We start from the raw sequence: 13,052 nt of genomic DNA on the forward strand, positions 1-13,052 counted from the left end.
TTTGTTCTTGATCTACTTCGGGATTCACCTTTAATGCAGTGCAGCAACAATAGTTAGCATCGCAGGCTCCCATTGGGAGGGTATGTCTGACTTGGTGGTGTGCATGACTGCCCTAATTGAGCAGCAGATTAGTGGAGGTGAAAGGGACATTGCATAGCTAAAGCATGGCATGACACATGACAAACAGTTTTTACACTGAGTGTGTTTATGTGTTAGTGAGAGGTGGATGTGTGTCAATGGTGAAAATTGAGTATCTGGTCGGGTAGGGTTCTTTTTGGGCTCGGGACAGTCGCTGTGTTAACGACATGATATTTGCGTAATTTATTTCTTACCTATGTCGCAGGGTAAGGGTGCTGTTAGGAGTTTTTTGCTCACTCTTGACACTTCTTTCCAAAATGCAACCTGTCCTTTAATGTAAGAATATTGAAATGCAGAATTTATGCAGGTAGCAGCTATATGACTATTACATAAGCACTGATGCACAGAACCAACAATCACCCGATGTTTCATCAACTCAGTTTATACTTGTAACCACATAAAGGTGACATTAATTTTGCACGGCTGCTCACAGTTCTTCGTAAGGGCACATGTACCAAGACAAGTAATAACTCATACACACTAACATGCACAAGCATACACAAGTATATATCAGCACATTAACACATTTTCATGTGCACACACACATACACACACTCCCATCACATCTGACAGTCTTTGAAGTTGTCAAAGTGTTTTCCCTTTTTCTCTCATGTTGTTTTATCTCTTTGTTTCCCCCTTCATCTGTGACACACTTGTATCTGTCAGTCACCCCAGTAACAAAGACACATTGTTACTGCAGCTCATTTAAAAGCATGTTGTCTGGTAAGATGGGTTCTCTTTGAGAAAGTCAGAGAAAAACACATTGATCTATGGACAATAAGATATAAATGAGACTTTCTGTGAAAAATGTTGGGCCACATTATTTCACCGTGTGGAAAGAAGGGAACATATTTTTATGTATTACTTTGAAGAACTCATCAATCTCATCAATGAACTCAACAGTCATAGAAAGATTATGCTTTAGATCCAGGTTTAAAGGTATAATGTGTAAGATATGGCCAGATATTTAGTTTAAAACATTAAAAGAATTAACTAGCGTTATCAACAATGTTAAAAGGTAAATGTTTTGATGTAATGTCAAAGAAGTCTATGTATTTTGTTGCAAAGATAATTTAAGAAAATTAGCGTGCTAAAGAGTTAGCCCACCCTGTTTTGTAATACTTGTACCTCAAGAGGTGATAGTGAGTCACTGTAGCTTTGAGCCTGTAAGGGACAACATAGAGCTGCCCCAAGGACATGTCAATCACATTGAAGGTACAGCCCCCCCGGTTAGTGGCACAGTAAACACAAAGATGGCTGAAGCTCTTGGCAAGTGACCTTTAAAACCACCCCAACCACCCACTCCCACCAAAATACCATGTGCAGCAGCAAAGAAAAGAAGCAAAACAAGAGTAAACATTGGAGCGGCTTTCAGAGGCTGGAAACAGCTTTTGGTGAGTAAAGAGATGAGGTTTGATGCTTAACTCGCAAGGTTTCTTTGTAGTTGTAAAGTTTTATAAAAAGATAACTTTTGTCATATTTGTTCAAACTGGCATTATATACTAAATTAGATAATCTGGGAAAAAAACAAGCATACTCCTCTGCCTACTCCATTGCCTTTATAGGGCTTCTAATGGTATACCGTACATAAACAAAATGACCAATCAGAGACGAGGAGTCAGCTGTTAATCATATCAATCACTGCATTTGAATTGTGGTCAAGTGTCAAACTAGGCAGTGCAGATCAAATCAGGAGTCTGTCATTGCATCACCTATTTCTCACCTCCAAACGTTTGAGGTGTTTAGCTAAAAACAAAAGTTTGTTATGTCATGTTGGAGGCAGTTGCACTATAACAAAATAACACCTACCAGCCAGATCACAAACATTCTTATTTTACAGCTAAACACTACCCTTAAATATTTTTTCTAAAAACATTTCAGGCATCATATAGGCAAGGCATTAACAGAATCTTGATTCATATTTGATCAACAAGACCTAGTTTGACAGTCTGACCGCGTGTGAGTAGTAATTGACATGATTGACAGCTGTGTTAGACTCCTGGTCTCTGTTTGTAACCCTTTTTTGTTTTTTTGGGGTGCTGCTGTAGATGCTACAGCCTCTAATGAGGCCATTAGAGGAAGTAGGTAGTATAGGGGGGGATTTTTTAATACATTTTCTGTCTCATATACTTCTTTCAGAATATAGTGACATTTTAAGCAAATATGACATGATGATAGTTATTTTCATAAAAGTTACCAGATATAGCTTTAAGGATTGTAAAACTCGAAAGCTATAATGTAAGCTATAGGTCAGTGCCACACGCGAACATTAACAAATAGCATTTTTATGTTGACTGGCTCTCAGAGTTTAAGCGGTCAAATTTTTATTATACTTGCCCTGGCATTGGTTAACTGATTACTGTAAATTTAGACTGTATTGGCCCAGTAGTAGACCAGTAAAATGCAGTCAGCATGTGAGCAGGCATTACACACTGCACCGTTAATATCAGTCATGCATTTCTGTCTGTATACATAAGTCCTGTTTTTTCTAGGTATACTGAGTTTCCCTTTATGATATGTTTGCTGTTGTCTAGCTTGTAACATATACAATCTTAAATACTGCAACTAACACAGGTTAGTTTTTGTAATAGGCTCCAGACTACACTCATATATTTAGACACTAATTCATGCATAAAGACACATTTGTTTTTTAGAACAATTGAGCCAAAACACATCAGAGCATGTTAGTCCTCTTTATGTCAAAAAGAATGCCAGATTTGACTGCCCTGTGGTATAGTCTGTCAAGGTAGTTTACATGTTTTTGACAGAAAAATACATATATTCACACAAAAAATGTCATATGATGATAATAGCAGGAGGCATTCATTATCAAGTTCCTTTCCCCAGCAAGATTAGAGATGTAATATTGTTTTTTTTCTAACAATTGATTAAACCAGAAACCACTTGTGTAGGGATGTTGAAAGCAGATAAAATATTGTTTCAGAGTTTTCTCTTCTCTTCTCTTCGATTTCTTCCATGGGCAGCATTATGAAGGGAAAATGCCGAGACAGATCACCTGCTCAATTAGTCCTGCTGGCACTCGTGGGTGGCTGACTTTCTTTTCTAAAGTCAAAACAGAGAACTTTTTTTTTTTTAGATCACATATTACTTGAAGACAGGGGCTGAAATGAATCATCAAACATGAAAACTTTTTGGGAGTGCCACAACAGAAATGCAGATAGACACACACATACCCACATTCAGCATGAACCCCCCCAACCCCCCCGCCCCCCCGGATGTTCCAATGCGTGCAGTGGCGATTAGAGTGGAAATCAATTTGAGGTGCCCATGGCTAAATTGATATCATTACATTTACTGCAGGCTGAATAATGGATGACTGCATCATTATATGGGAAAGTAATGGGATGAGACAAAGCACAGGTAGACAGCTCGCTGCAGGTGAGAGCTATAATTAGCGTCTAGTTCCTGGCACACCCATACATGACCGGATGCATGCATATGTGCAACAGTGAGGTAACACAGGTGCCCACCCACTGAACCATGCCAATGACACTAAATGTGTTTAAAAATTTAAGCTCCACATAATAATTCCGTTTTAATTGTTCTTACTCTGTTGGTGACTGGTGTGCTGCAGGGAATCAGCCATGGCATCATGTGTCTCTTGAAATCAAAGTATTTCCAAATTATCAAAAGCAGACTTTTTGAGATATTGAATGTGTTTTCTTCCACCAGTCATTAGCTCTGGCTGTCTGTCATTTTATTATAAACACCTGCTCGCTCATTTTGCACAGCAGTTGGTTGCCTACTGATGCTTCTGTGTGGTGAGGTAAGGGCCAGAACAATTTCATAAAATTACTCACTCTGCAGGTAATGTGTTGTGGATACAAATGAGGTTAACATGTCTTTCCTCCTTTTAGAAAACAGATAATGTCACAATAACTGCATTTGGATAATATTTTTCCCTGCTCATCATACAAAAAATATAGAGCAAGTTAGTTTCAGTTTCATGCCCTCTTAAATCAGTCGTTTGTGTGCTTTCCTCACTTGTTTTTTTCTTCTTGTGCACTGAGCTGAACTGCAAATCAGAGTGATTTCATTGTACATTTTTGAGTCCAAGTTGGTGTTTGTGCCAAATTTTAGTTAACTCAATGCTTTCTTGAGATATCGCCTTCACATGACTGAGACAGGTGCAAGGTTACAGTGACCTTTGAACACAAAATTCCAAGTAATTGTCATTGAGTCCTTGTTGTAATTTGCATCAAACTTGATAAAAAAATTCCCTCAAGATGTTGTTGAGATTCAAATGTTCATGTCAATGAGAAGGATGCAAGGTCACAGTGACCTTGATTTGGACCCCTAAATTCTAATCAGTTAATCCTTCACTCAAAGTGGACGTTTGTGCTAAATTGGAAGAACTTCCCTAAAGGTGTTCTTGAGATTGGGTCGGACAACCCCAAAACATATTGCCTCTGGCCACAACTATCACTGCCGCAGAAAAATCAAGACAGCCAACATTGTACTCATGCATAATTTGTTCAGTTCCAAGCACTTAATAATTTGAAGCTCCGTACTGTGGGTATTGAAACACTAAACAGTTACGATCCAAAGGAATTTATTGTAAAACATGTCATCTTTTGGCATTATTTCTTCCTGTATTCAATGTAATGTAATGTCAATGAAGGTTTGGATGGAACATCAAAGTGAAAGAAAAAGTTTTAGTCAGGTTGTGAAATACAACCAAAAAATAACATTTACAGGTCAGCTTATCAATGGAGTACATGAAGGTGATAATTTGTTCAAATGACATTGTGTTTACTTTGTATCACAATGGGCCATTATATACAAGTATGATAATTATTTAGCAATCAAACTCAAAAACTGTACTCTGTTGATCAGACGCTCGTCCTCCATGTGATGGTGAAACTCTGATCCACATGAACAGACTTGGATGTAGCATCTATAATCAGCTCCTAAGGACACAAGAAAGGGGAGTAGATTTTTAAGCATGAATGTTTTTTAAAACCAATGTCAGTATTTCCTCATCTATTGTATTTTACAGATACATTTCAATCTACACATTATGAAGAGCATGCCATCATCTGAAAGACAGAAAAAAAAATACAATTAACAGAGAGAGAGAGAGAGAGAGAGTCTTCACTATAAACCTATAGCATCTTGTCACATCGGTTTTACTTCTGTTTCTTGGATTTATGCTGCTGTAAAGGTTATATATAAGTAATGTATGTAAAAAATGTATGTGCAAGAGATAAGTGAAACATTCTGAACATAGAAAAGAGTTAAAGTGATTTTTTGAGTTTACGGTTTGCTACATATATTGACCCAGATCCCAAGACATGCAAGTTGGGTGACCATAAATTGCCCGTATGTGTGAATGTTAGTGTGAATAATTGCCTGTCTATACACTTTACATGTTAGCTTGTGATATACTTGTGGCCTGTCCAGGTAGCACTCTGCCTTTCACCCAATTAATTTTGCATAAACTAACCTCCCTGCAACCCTGCACAACATAAGCCAGCACAGATAATGGATGCATGCACAATTTGCTCCTTTTTTGTTAGAAGATAAGTATACCAAATGTGGAAAAAAATGTATGGAAATGTACAATATATTGCTCTTGTCTTTTTTTCTATACCTTGTATGGTTTAAAGGCAAAGAATCCCATTTCATTCATATCATATAAACAGCATGGGTCCCAAGTAAAGTTACACAAGCCTGAGCTTGTACATGCAATGATATATTGTAAATGACAATATGAAAAGATTCAGAATAAAACCTCCTGTACCAGACAGAAATAGCTTTCCCACCTCACTGTATTTAAATGACACAGTGCCAGCTGCTTACTGCTTCTTTCAAGTTGTTACCCCATCAGACAATACTTAAGGAGATGAATGGATTGTCTCACACTGAAATACCACTTATTACCATGCGCATACTGTGTCATCCTCATTCCCTTTCTCTCCTTTCTCTTTGCCCTTCCTCCTTCCCTCCACCCAGCTTTCATTCTTTCTGTTTATCTCTTTCACCTCTCTACTCCTCTCTCCATCTGTTTCCTGTGATGCATTCTTTCCCTCTCTCTGTCTCCACCACTCTGTCCTTGCTTCTCTCCTTTCCAAAGATGGACTGTCTTTCTGTCTTTTCATTATTCTTTACCCATCCTTGCATCTCCAACACACACGCACACATAGACACACACACACACACACACACACACACACACACACACACACACACACTCACTCCAAAAATCCCTCCGTCATTCTGACTTTCTTCATCTGCAATTCTTGCCGTCTCTTCTTTCCTCTCCCTGTCCGTCTTCTCCAAGAACAGTATAAATCAAAGGCTTCCGGGCTTTTCACCTATGATTATTTATGGAGCTGCTGTAGCTATCATTTTCATGCTCCCGATAAGTGCACTGAGTACAGTACACAACCTCGACAGGAATATTTTATCACAGGCCAAATGAGGAGAGGGAACACGTGCTATCTTCTTAAACTTGGCCTCATCTTTCCTTTTGTCTGCTGTATCATACACTCACATCTTTGACCCATGTATCATCCATCCCAAACACTTGTAAGTATTACTGTAGGATACCCATACACCCTACTTACAAGGGATGTCCCAATCAAGTTTTTTTTTCTTCTTCTATTCTCCAAGATAACACACTCTCACACTTAGCTGAAACGAGTGCTCACAAGTTTGATGAATAACAAAAATAAACACAGCGTTTTGCGGTCATTTATGGCATGTGCTGTTTCCTAACAGGCAGGGTGCAGAGTGGAGGAAAGGCAGAGAGTTGTAGAGTCAACAACAGTTGCACTATGCGTTGCTGTGTATGAAACCTATGTCAGTAAAACACCTGTGTGACAGCTGATGTGAAACATTGAATTGGTTAAAAATGACCTTGATGGTCCCGATATTTGTGTCCATTATTGCCTCATGTCTCATGAGTGCCGGTGGTATTTCCCTTTTTCATTCTTATACCTACCATCACTGTGACCTGACCTAGTGATTGAAAAAGCTATTATTAAGTTAGATGACCTCTTTTGAAGCCCTCTTTTGATAACCATCATCTTATTGAAGTGTCCTTATGTAAAAGACTGAATCCCCTCTAGCTGGACAATGTTGTTGATCTCGACCCTCTGACCTCCTAACACGGGAGATTCACTCACAGGTACTGTAGGAAAAATCCTTGGTTGTAAAGAAATGACAAAATGTCAGTGTCCTGTTCCCACAATCGTCACTGAAAATGGCACTCTTGATCAAATGAATCACCACATAGCATAATAATAGGACATATGGCTTGGCCTTGTGTACACAGTTCCTCCTGATTCTCTATCACATTTCTTTTCCGCTGAACCATTGGAGCAGATGATGGATTGAGCAAGAGGAAATGACAATCATTTTACATGAGCAGCTTTAAAAAATCGCTGTCCTGAGTCAAGTCTTCAGCTCTGTGTTCATTACAAAACAACAGTGTCAGGGGGAAGGCAGAGATGATTACAGCTATTAGATGACAAAGTGCTGCACAGCAGGGGTTGGGTTGTGAACCTGAGGTTTTGTCTTTCTGTTTGTTGTGGTTACACTTTTTGACTGGCAGGGAAATGCTCAATCAACATGAAGGCAGGGGTGTGTTTATGAATTGTGTGCATGTTAAGATGAAAGAGGCTCCCTGAGCTACTATTGAATGCCATGGCACTGACTGTATGCATGTTAGACAGTGATTAATATGTCTATTTTGGGGTTATTAGAGCAGAAATGTAATTAGTGCAATTTGTAGTATGCAACTGAATATATGTGATGGTATACACATAGGTTAATTTGGTTCCATTACCATCAAAGTTTCCCATCCTTGACAGTGGATGCCTCAGTCTAGTGTTTATGGTATTAATGATCAGTGAATAAGACTTTGCAAAAAAAAGTTATTGAATAGCAATGTCTGCAGTCAATTTTAAACAAATGCTGTGAGGCATTTCTCTGTGACTTGTAAAATAGTTTTTTCTCTGGCTTTAAAGCTACATATTATGTGATTTGTTTAATTTACCACATAAGAAACACATAAGCAAACACATAAATAGGATACAACACACATTATCAGTTAGTTTCTATTTGCAACTATGTGCTAAAATACACTGTAACCAGAAACAGCCAGAAATTGCCATTTGCAGTCAAAGGCCATTTCCTTTGCTTAATGAGGTCAGCATTCTGCTGAATTGTGCTTATCACAAAGAAGCTAGTGCACTATGGCAGGAAGCATAAGGTAGTCTCTCCAGGATGTTGCAATCACAACAATTGACACAAATTCAGCAAATCTACGTCCATTCTGCGTGACCTTGCAAATTTGTCCAGTCAGCATACATTATAAAGAGGAAAAATATAATTGTATTGATTCGTTCAGCCACTCTTGCCCTCACTCTCACTCTTTCTCTGTTTATCATGAGACTACTGCTGCGGGAGTGTGAGCTCCATGGCTGGGACAGAGTGACACACACATGCAAGGACAGGGTGCTAACTGTTGACATCACATGATTAGCGTCACCCAATGGTTATTAATTAAAGTCAAGCCGTTTTAATGTGTGTGAGATTTGAGATTGTTAGGACTGTTTAGCAGCCAAGTCATGTTAGTCGCTGCTGCTGTGTTAGCTTGTGCTAACTGCCCAGAGAAAGCAGAAGGAGACCACCCCACAGGTATGGCCCTTCAGCCCTGCGTTGAGCTGAAGCAACATATGATCGATAATGATATAAAAAGATTTGAATTCTATGAAAAACAATAAATTTGCATTTTTACAGGCTCCAATTCTGAGACAGTAGTGCAAATATTTTTACGATGTCGCAATTTCATTGCAAAACAACACCTATAAACAATGAAGCATGGATCACAATTTTTTTTTTAAAAAAAAGCTACCATGAAATCCGGCATTTTAGGCCGCAACAATCTGAAAAACAGCCTGGAAAGTCCTGGAGGAACTCATCAAGTACACACAATTCTAAGCTTAAAAACTTGAGGGTGTCACTTTGTGTTATTATTGATACAACTTACACTAAACTGACTTGTAATATAATACAGATAAATATTTAGACAACTACATTAATTATCACATTACTGACCTGTGTGTCAAGGTTGTGTTGCGGGGTCAGTGGATGCACTGTTCCAGCCCCGTCTGTCAGGGTCACTTCTGTGATCTGAACACTTCCTGCACCCCAAACCCTCACCATACCCAGGGCCAACCGGTCAGTGGGGTTCAGGCCATTGTGGACGATGCGACTGGTCAAGGTGTTCTGGTGGTGAAATTGTTGGAGAAATGAGATTGAAACAAAAAGACAGGGTTATTAGAAATGGATACAAGAAATCATGCACTTGAATTATATAAAGTAATATCTATTCTGCTTTGTGCTCCATCTCTTTACTGAGTGAGATTTAACATTTGAGTATCTTTCTCCATATCATTGGTTTTATGTCCACGGTATTGCAATTTTTACTCCATGCTTTGCTTTTAGGAGATAATGTCCGCAGGCAGAGTTTGATTTTCTGAATAGTTTTACATCTGTGCTTTTATAATGCTTACGCTATGAGAGACACACGCTTAGGCGCACACACACGCACACACACACACACACACACACACACACACACAAATGTTTAAGGTTCTTGATTATAAATGAACCAAAGTACTGACAGCAGCTTGAAAACTGTGAGAGACTAAACCGCTCTCACTTTGTTTAAAAAAAAAAAAAAAAGGCCTCACACTTAAGGTCCAGAACTCATATGGAGCTACGGGAACACACACAAACACACGCACACACAAACCCACATCTACATTCAGATAGCCATCCAAAATGGCATACGATCTGCTAATCTGCCAGGCAGCACTGGCCTCATTGCCCAACTTATCCTCATCTTCTCACATCTGCCTGTTCACACATACACCATGCACATGCACACACAAGAGCGCATTCAAACACAAAGACACACACACTTACGATCACTCGCGCTCTCTCTGTTCCCCCTTTGGCTGTCAGACAGTGTGCCTGTTTTATCGCTGTGTGAAATTGCTTTGGAATGAGCCTGATGGTAGGCAGAGGACAGCCACAGATGTTTGGCCATGGTTGCTTTATGTGGGTATGTGTATACTGTAGATGTGTGCATATATGTATGTGTGTCTTTGTGATTAAGCGTGTGCTCATTAATGTGTGTCTGTGTGTGATTGTGTGCCTTTCCCTGGCTAAGAAGCAAATAGGGGTGGGTTAGTCCCATTAGTCCCAGTGATTAGGGGTTTCTGTCATGTCGGACTCAAAATGTGATCAAACTGTGGTGTGGTAAACACTCTCTTCTCACTGAAATTAGCCGTTAAGACTTGTCCACACACAACACAAACTTTTAGGGCCCCAGTTTGATGCAGCAGAGGTGCAAACAAAGGCAATTTCATGTTTGTTTTCTTTCTTTATGTATCTGTTTTTATAACTGATTGGTAATGTCATGGTTCAACATAAAAGACAAAGTGCCCGAGCACAAGTGAGGCTGTATTGATCAGGTTGCATGGCGCAATTTTGGTACCCATTTTGGTATTCAGTCACAAAGTAATTATATATTCTTGAGACCACCCCTTTTTTGCAATTGCAAGCACACAGAACAATGTTTCTGGCTTTATCTGGCAGATATTTTTATGCACAAACTAGTGTATTTCTGTTGTTGGACCCCTTGCCATGTCCTACCATTTGATTTGCTCAATATTATATAACAAAGGTAAGGTATTTGACCTTTTAAACATTGGGTATTCATCAAATTAGAGGTTGTAGATAGGGTGCATATTATTGTTTATACATTACAGATATTCATTCTACTAAAGGAAGCATTTGTTGATAAGAATCACTCATCAATCTGACCAGCACACCTTTAATTATCCTGAAAACTGTACTTTGACACACCTTTAAAGCTGTATTAGGTGAAAATGGAAAGTGCGACGTACAAGAAAGAGGTTTTTTTTTCGTCATTTTGGAATCAGTGTTTGTGCTTATGCCAACTAAAGCCACAAAAGTGCTATTTGTGTTTGCGATAAGAGGTTGCCTGAGCAGACAGAACTGTAAGTGCAATTTCGTGCCAAAACAAGTATCAAAAAGGCACTGTGATCTGCATAAACACAACCACAGCTGCTCCACTCCAACCACCTCCGCATGAACATGGCTCTTTTGAGCCATGAAAATACTGCATGGGTGTGTGCACAACAAAAGGCCTGCACCTGATGAAGATGACACTGTGACTTCATTATGGCTGTTGACTTGGTGATGGCGCAAAACAAAAAGCCTAAGACTCTTACTGTTGCAGTCAGAACTTTATACTAAATTTAGTATAACATTCTGAAAATTGACTCTGCAACATATATCTGACAGTGTCTACTTTCCTTTTCCACCTTCTTAAAATTGTTAAATAATTGTAATGTCACCATGACATGCACAAGACTGCAAGGGTATAAAATTGAACAAGGCAATAAATTTGGTTTTATAGGGGAGAGCAGGGTCAGTTAGGTAAGGGGGACAGAAGGGACAGTGCCTTTTTAGCAAGTTAGAGACTGTTCCCACATATTTTCATGGGTAAAATTTCATTTCCATGACTTTTCGAGGACCCATAACACTCTTTTTTTCTTGCACTACTTGCACATGATTGTTATTTCAGCTAACTGACATACAAGGAGGGAAAGACAAAACATGGGGGATCCTAAACAAATTTTGTCAAACACTGACGTAAACTAGAGCTACATTACGTCAACAGCTTCTCAAATAAGTTTTACTATATGTTACATTATGCGAATGGTTATCCATGGAAGATTACTGTAACAATCCCATTATATAGACAAAATTCCATGACTTTTCTTAAACTTTCACTGATTTTTAGTAATTCCATGACTTTTCCAGGCATGTAAAATATAAATATGAAACTCCTTTTCCAGGTTTTTCATGACCATAGGAGTCCTGTAGAAAGCAACTAGTTCAGACAACCACACCCTTTCCAAGTCCAACATCAAACTGGAGAACATCTGACTGTTCCTCACATTTGGTTCACTGTTTTGAAATATATAGCATGCAATTTCATTCTTGGCTCTTTTACTGCTCTTCCTCCACCAAACTGTTTTTAGTTATGCCATGTACAAAAAAACATGTGGAAAGCTCATTTTCTGGCCTATTATTTGGTGCTAGTTTAAGCTTGCTGATTTTTTCTGGTAGCTCGCATAGGAGTCCAAAGAAGGTCTTCTCATCCTGGAACGGTTGAGAAAGTTACCCAGGGGTGGATAGGACCGCTTTGTTTTTTGTTCCTATCTTGTTACAAATGATCACAAAATGGACAAAAACAAGACAAGGCCTTTAATGTTTAACTCTTAATTACAGGGGTGGGGGGTAGAGGGAGGGTGACATGTGGTTGGCCCTTGAACTTACCGTTGCTACTGTGAAGGAGGTCAGCAGATATTGTCCTTGCTCAACTGTATCTGAGGAGAGAAAATGGGAGTCAATTACATACAGAGAGGAATGAAGAGGGAGAGAAAATTGGTGTTTGACTACCTGAATGAATGACAGAGAGATAGTGCTCAAGTGAATAAACGAGGGATTTTATGGATAAGTGAGTTTGATGTGATTGACTGGATGGAAAAAAACAAATAATCACCTGATGAAGTGCATGAATGAGTGAGTCATGTAATAATGAGTAAATGAAACATTGAGAAGCTGAATGTATAAATAAAAAAAAACTGACTGGCACAGTGACTAGATGAGTTAATACCATACAGTACTGAGTCATTAATAGACTCATCCATGCATTGACTCATCACACAGCATTATTTCAACTTATTAGTGGTTGGTTAAATAATCGAATAAGAGAACTGGGGTAGTAAAATAAATGATTGACTAGCTATGCTGCTTAACTGTAAAGGTGCTTAACTGGAAAG

At 38.9% G+C, this 13,052-nt stretch overlaps 1 protein-coding gene and 1 long non-coding RNA gene across 3 annotated transcripts in view; one reads left to right on the plus strand and one right to left on the minus strand.

The window, feature by feature from the left end:
• Window positions 1-13,052, plus strand: part of LOC148189338 (uncharacterized) — a 97,459-nt gene that overhangs the window by 43,290 nt on the left and 41,117 nt on the right. The window lies entirely within an intron of this gene.
• The window catches only part of si (sucrase-isomaltase), an 82,743-nt gene continuing 74,385 nt past the window's right edge, over window positions 4,695-13,052 (minus strand). For both annotated transcript variants that reach the window (XM_088078788.1, XM_088078789.1), the window contains exons 46-48: window positions 12,547-12,596; window positions 9,226-9,396; window positions 4,695-5,069 (exon numbers count right to left, since the gene is read on the minus strand). In XM_088078788.1, coding sequence (XP_087934914.1) covers window positions 4,992-5,069; window positions 9,226-9,396; window positions 12,547-12,596 — 299 coding nt within the window. In that variant the 3' untranslated portion in view covers window positions 4,695-4,991. The remainder of the gene's footprint in view (window positions 5,070-9,225; window positions 9,397-12,546; window positions 12,597-13,052) is intronic.

This window comes from Plectropomus leopardus, chromosome 6, assembly GCF_026936395.1.
Source record: "Plectropomus leopardus strain MGB_pleo_1.0 chromosome 6, ASM2693639v1, whole genome shotgun sequence".
Lineage (NCBI taxonomy): Eukaryota > Metazoa > Chordata > Actinopteri > Perciformes > Serranidae > Plectropomus > Plectropomus leopardus.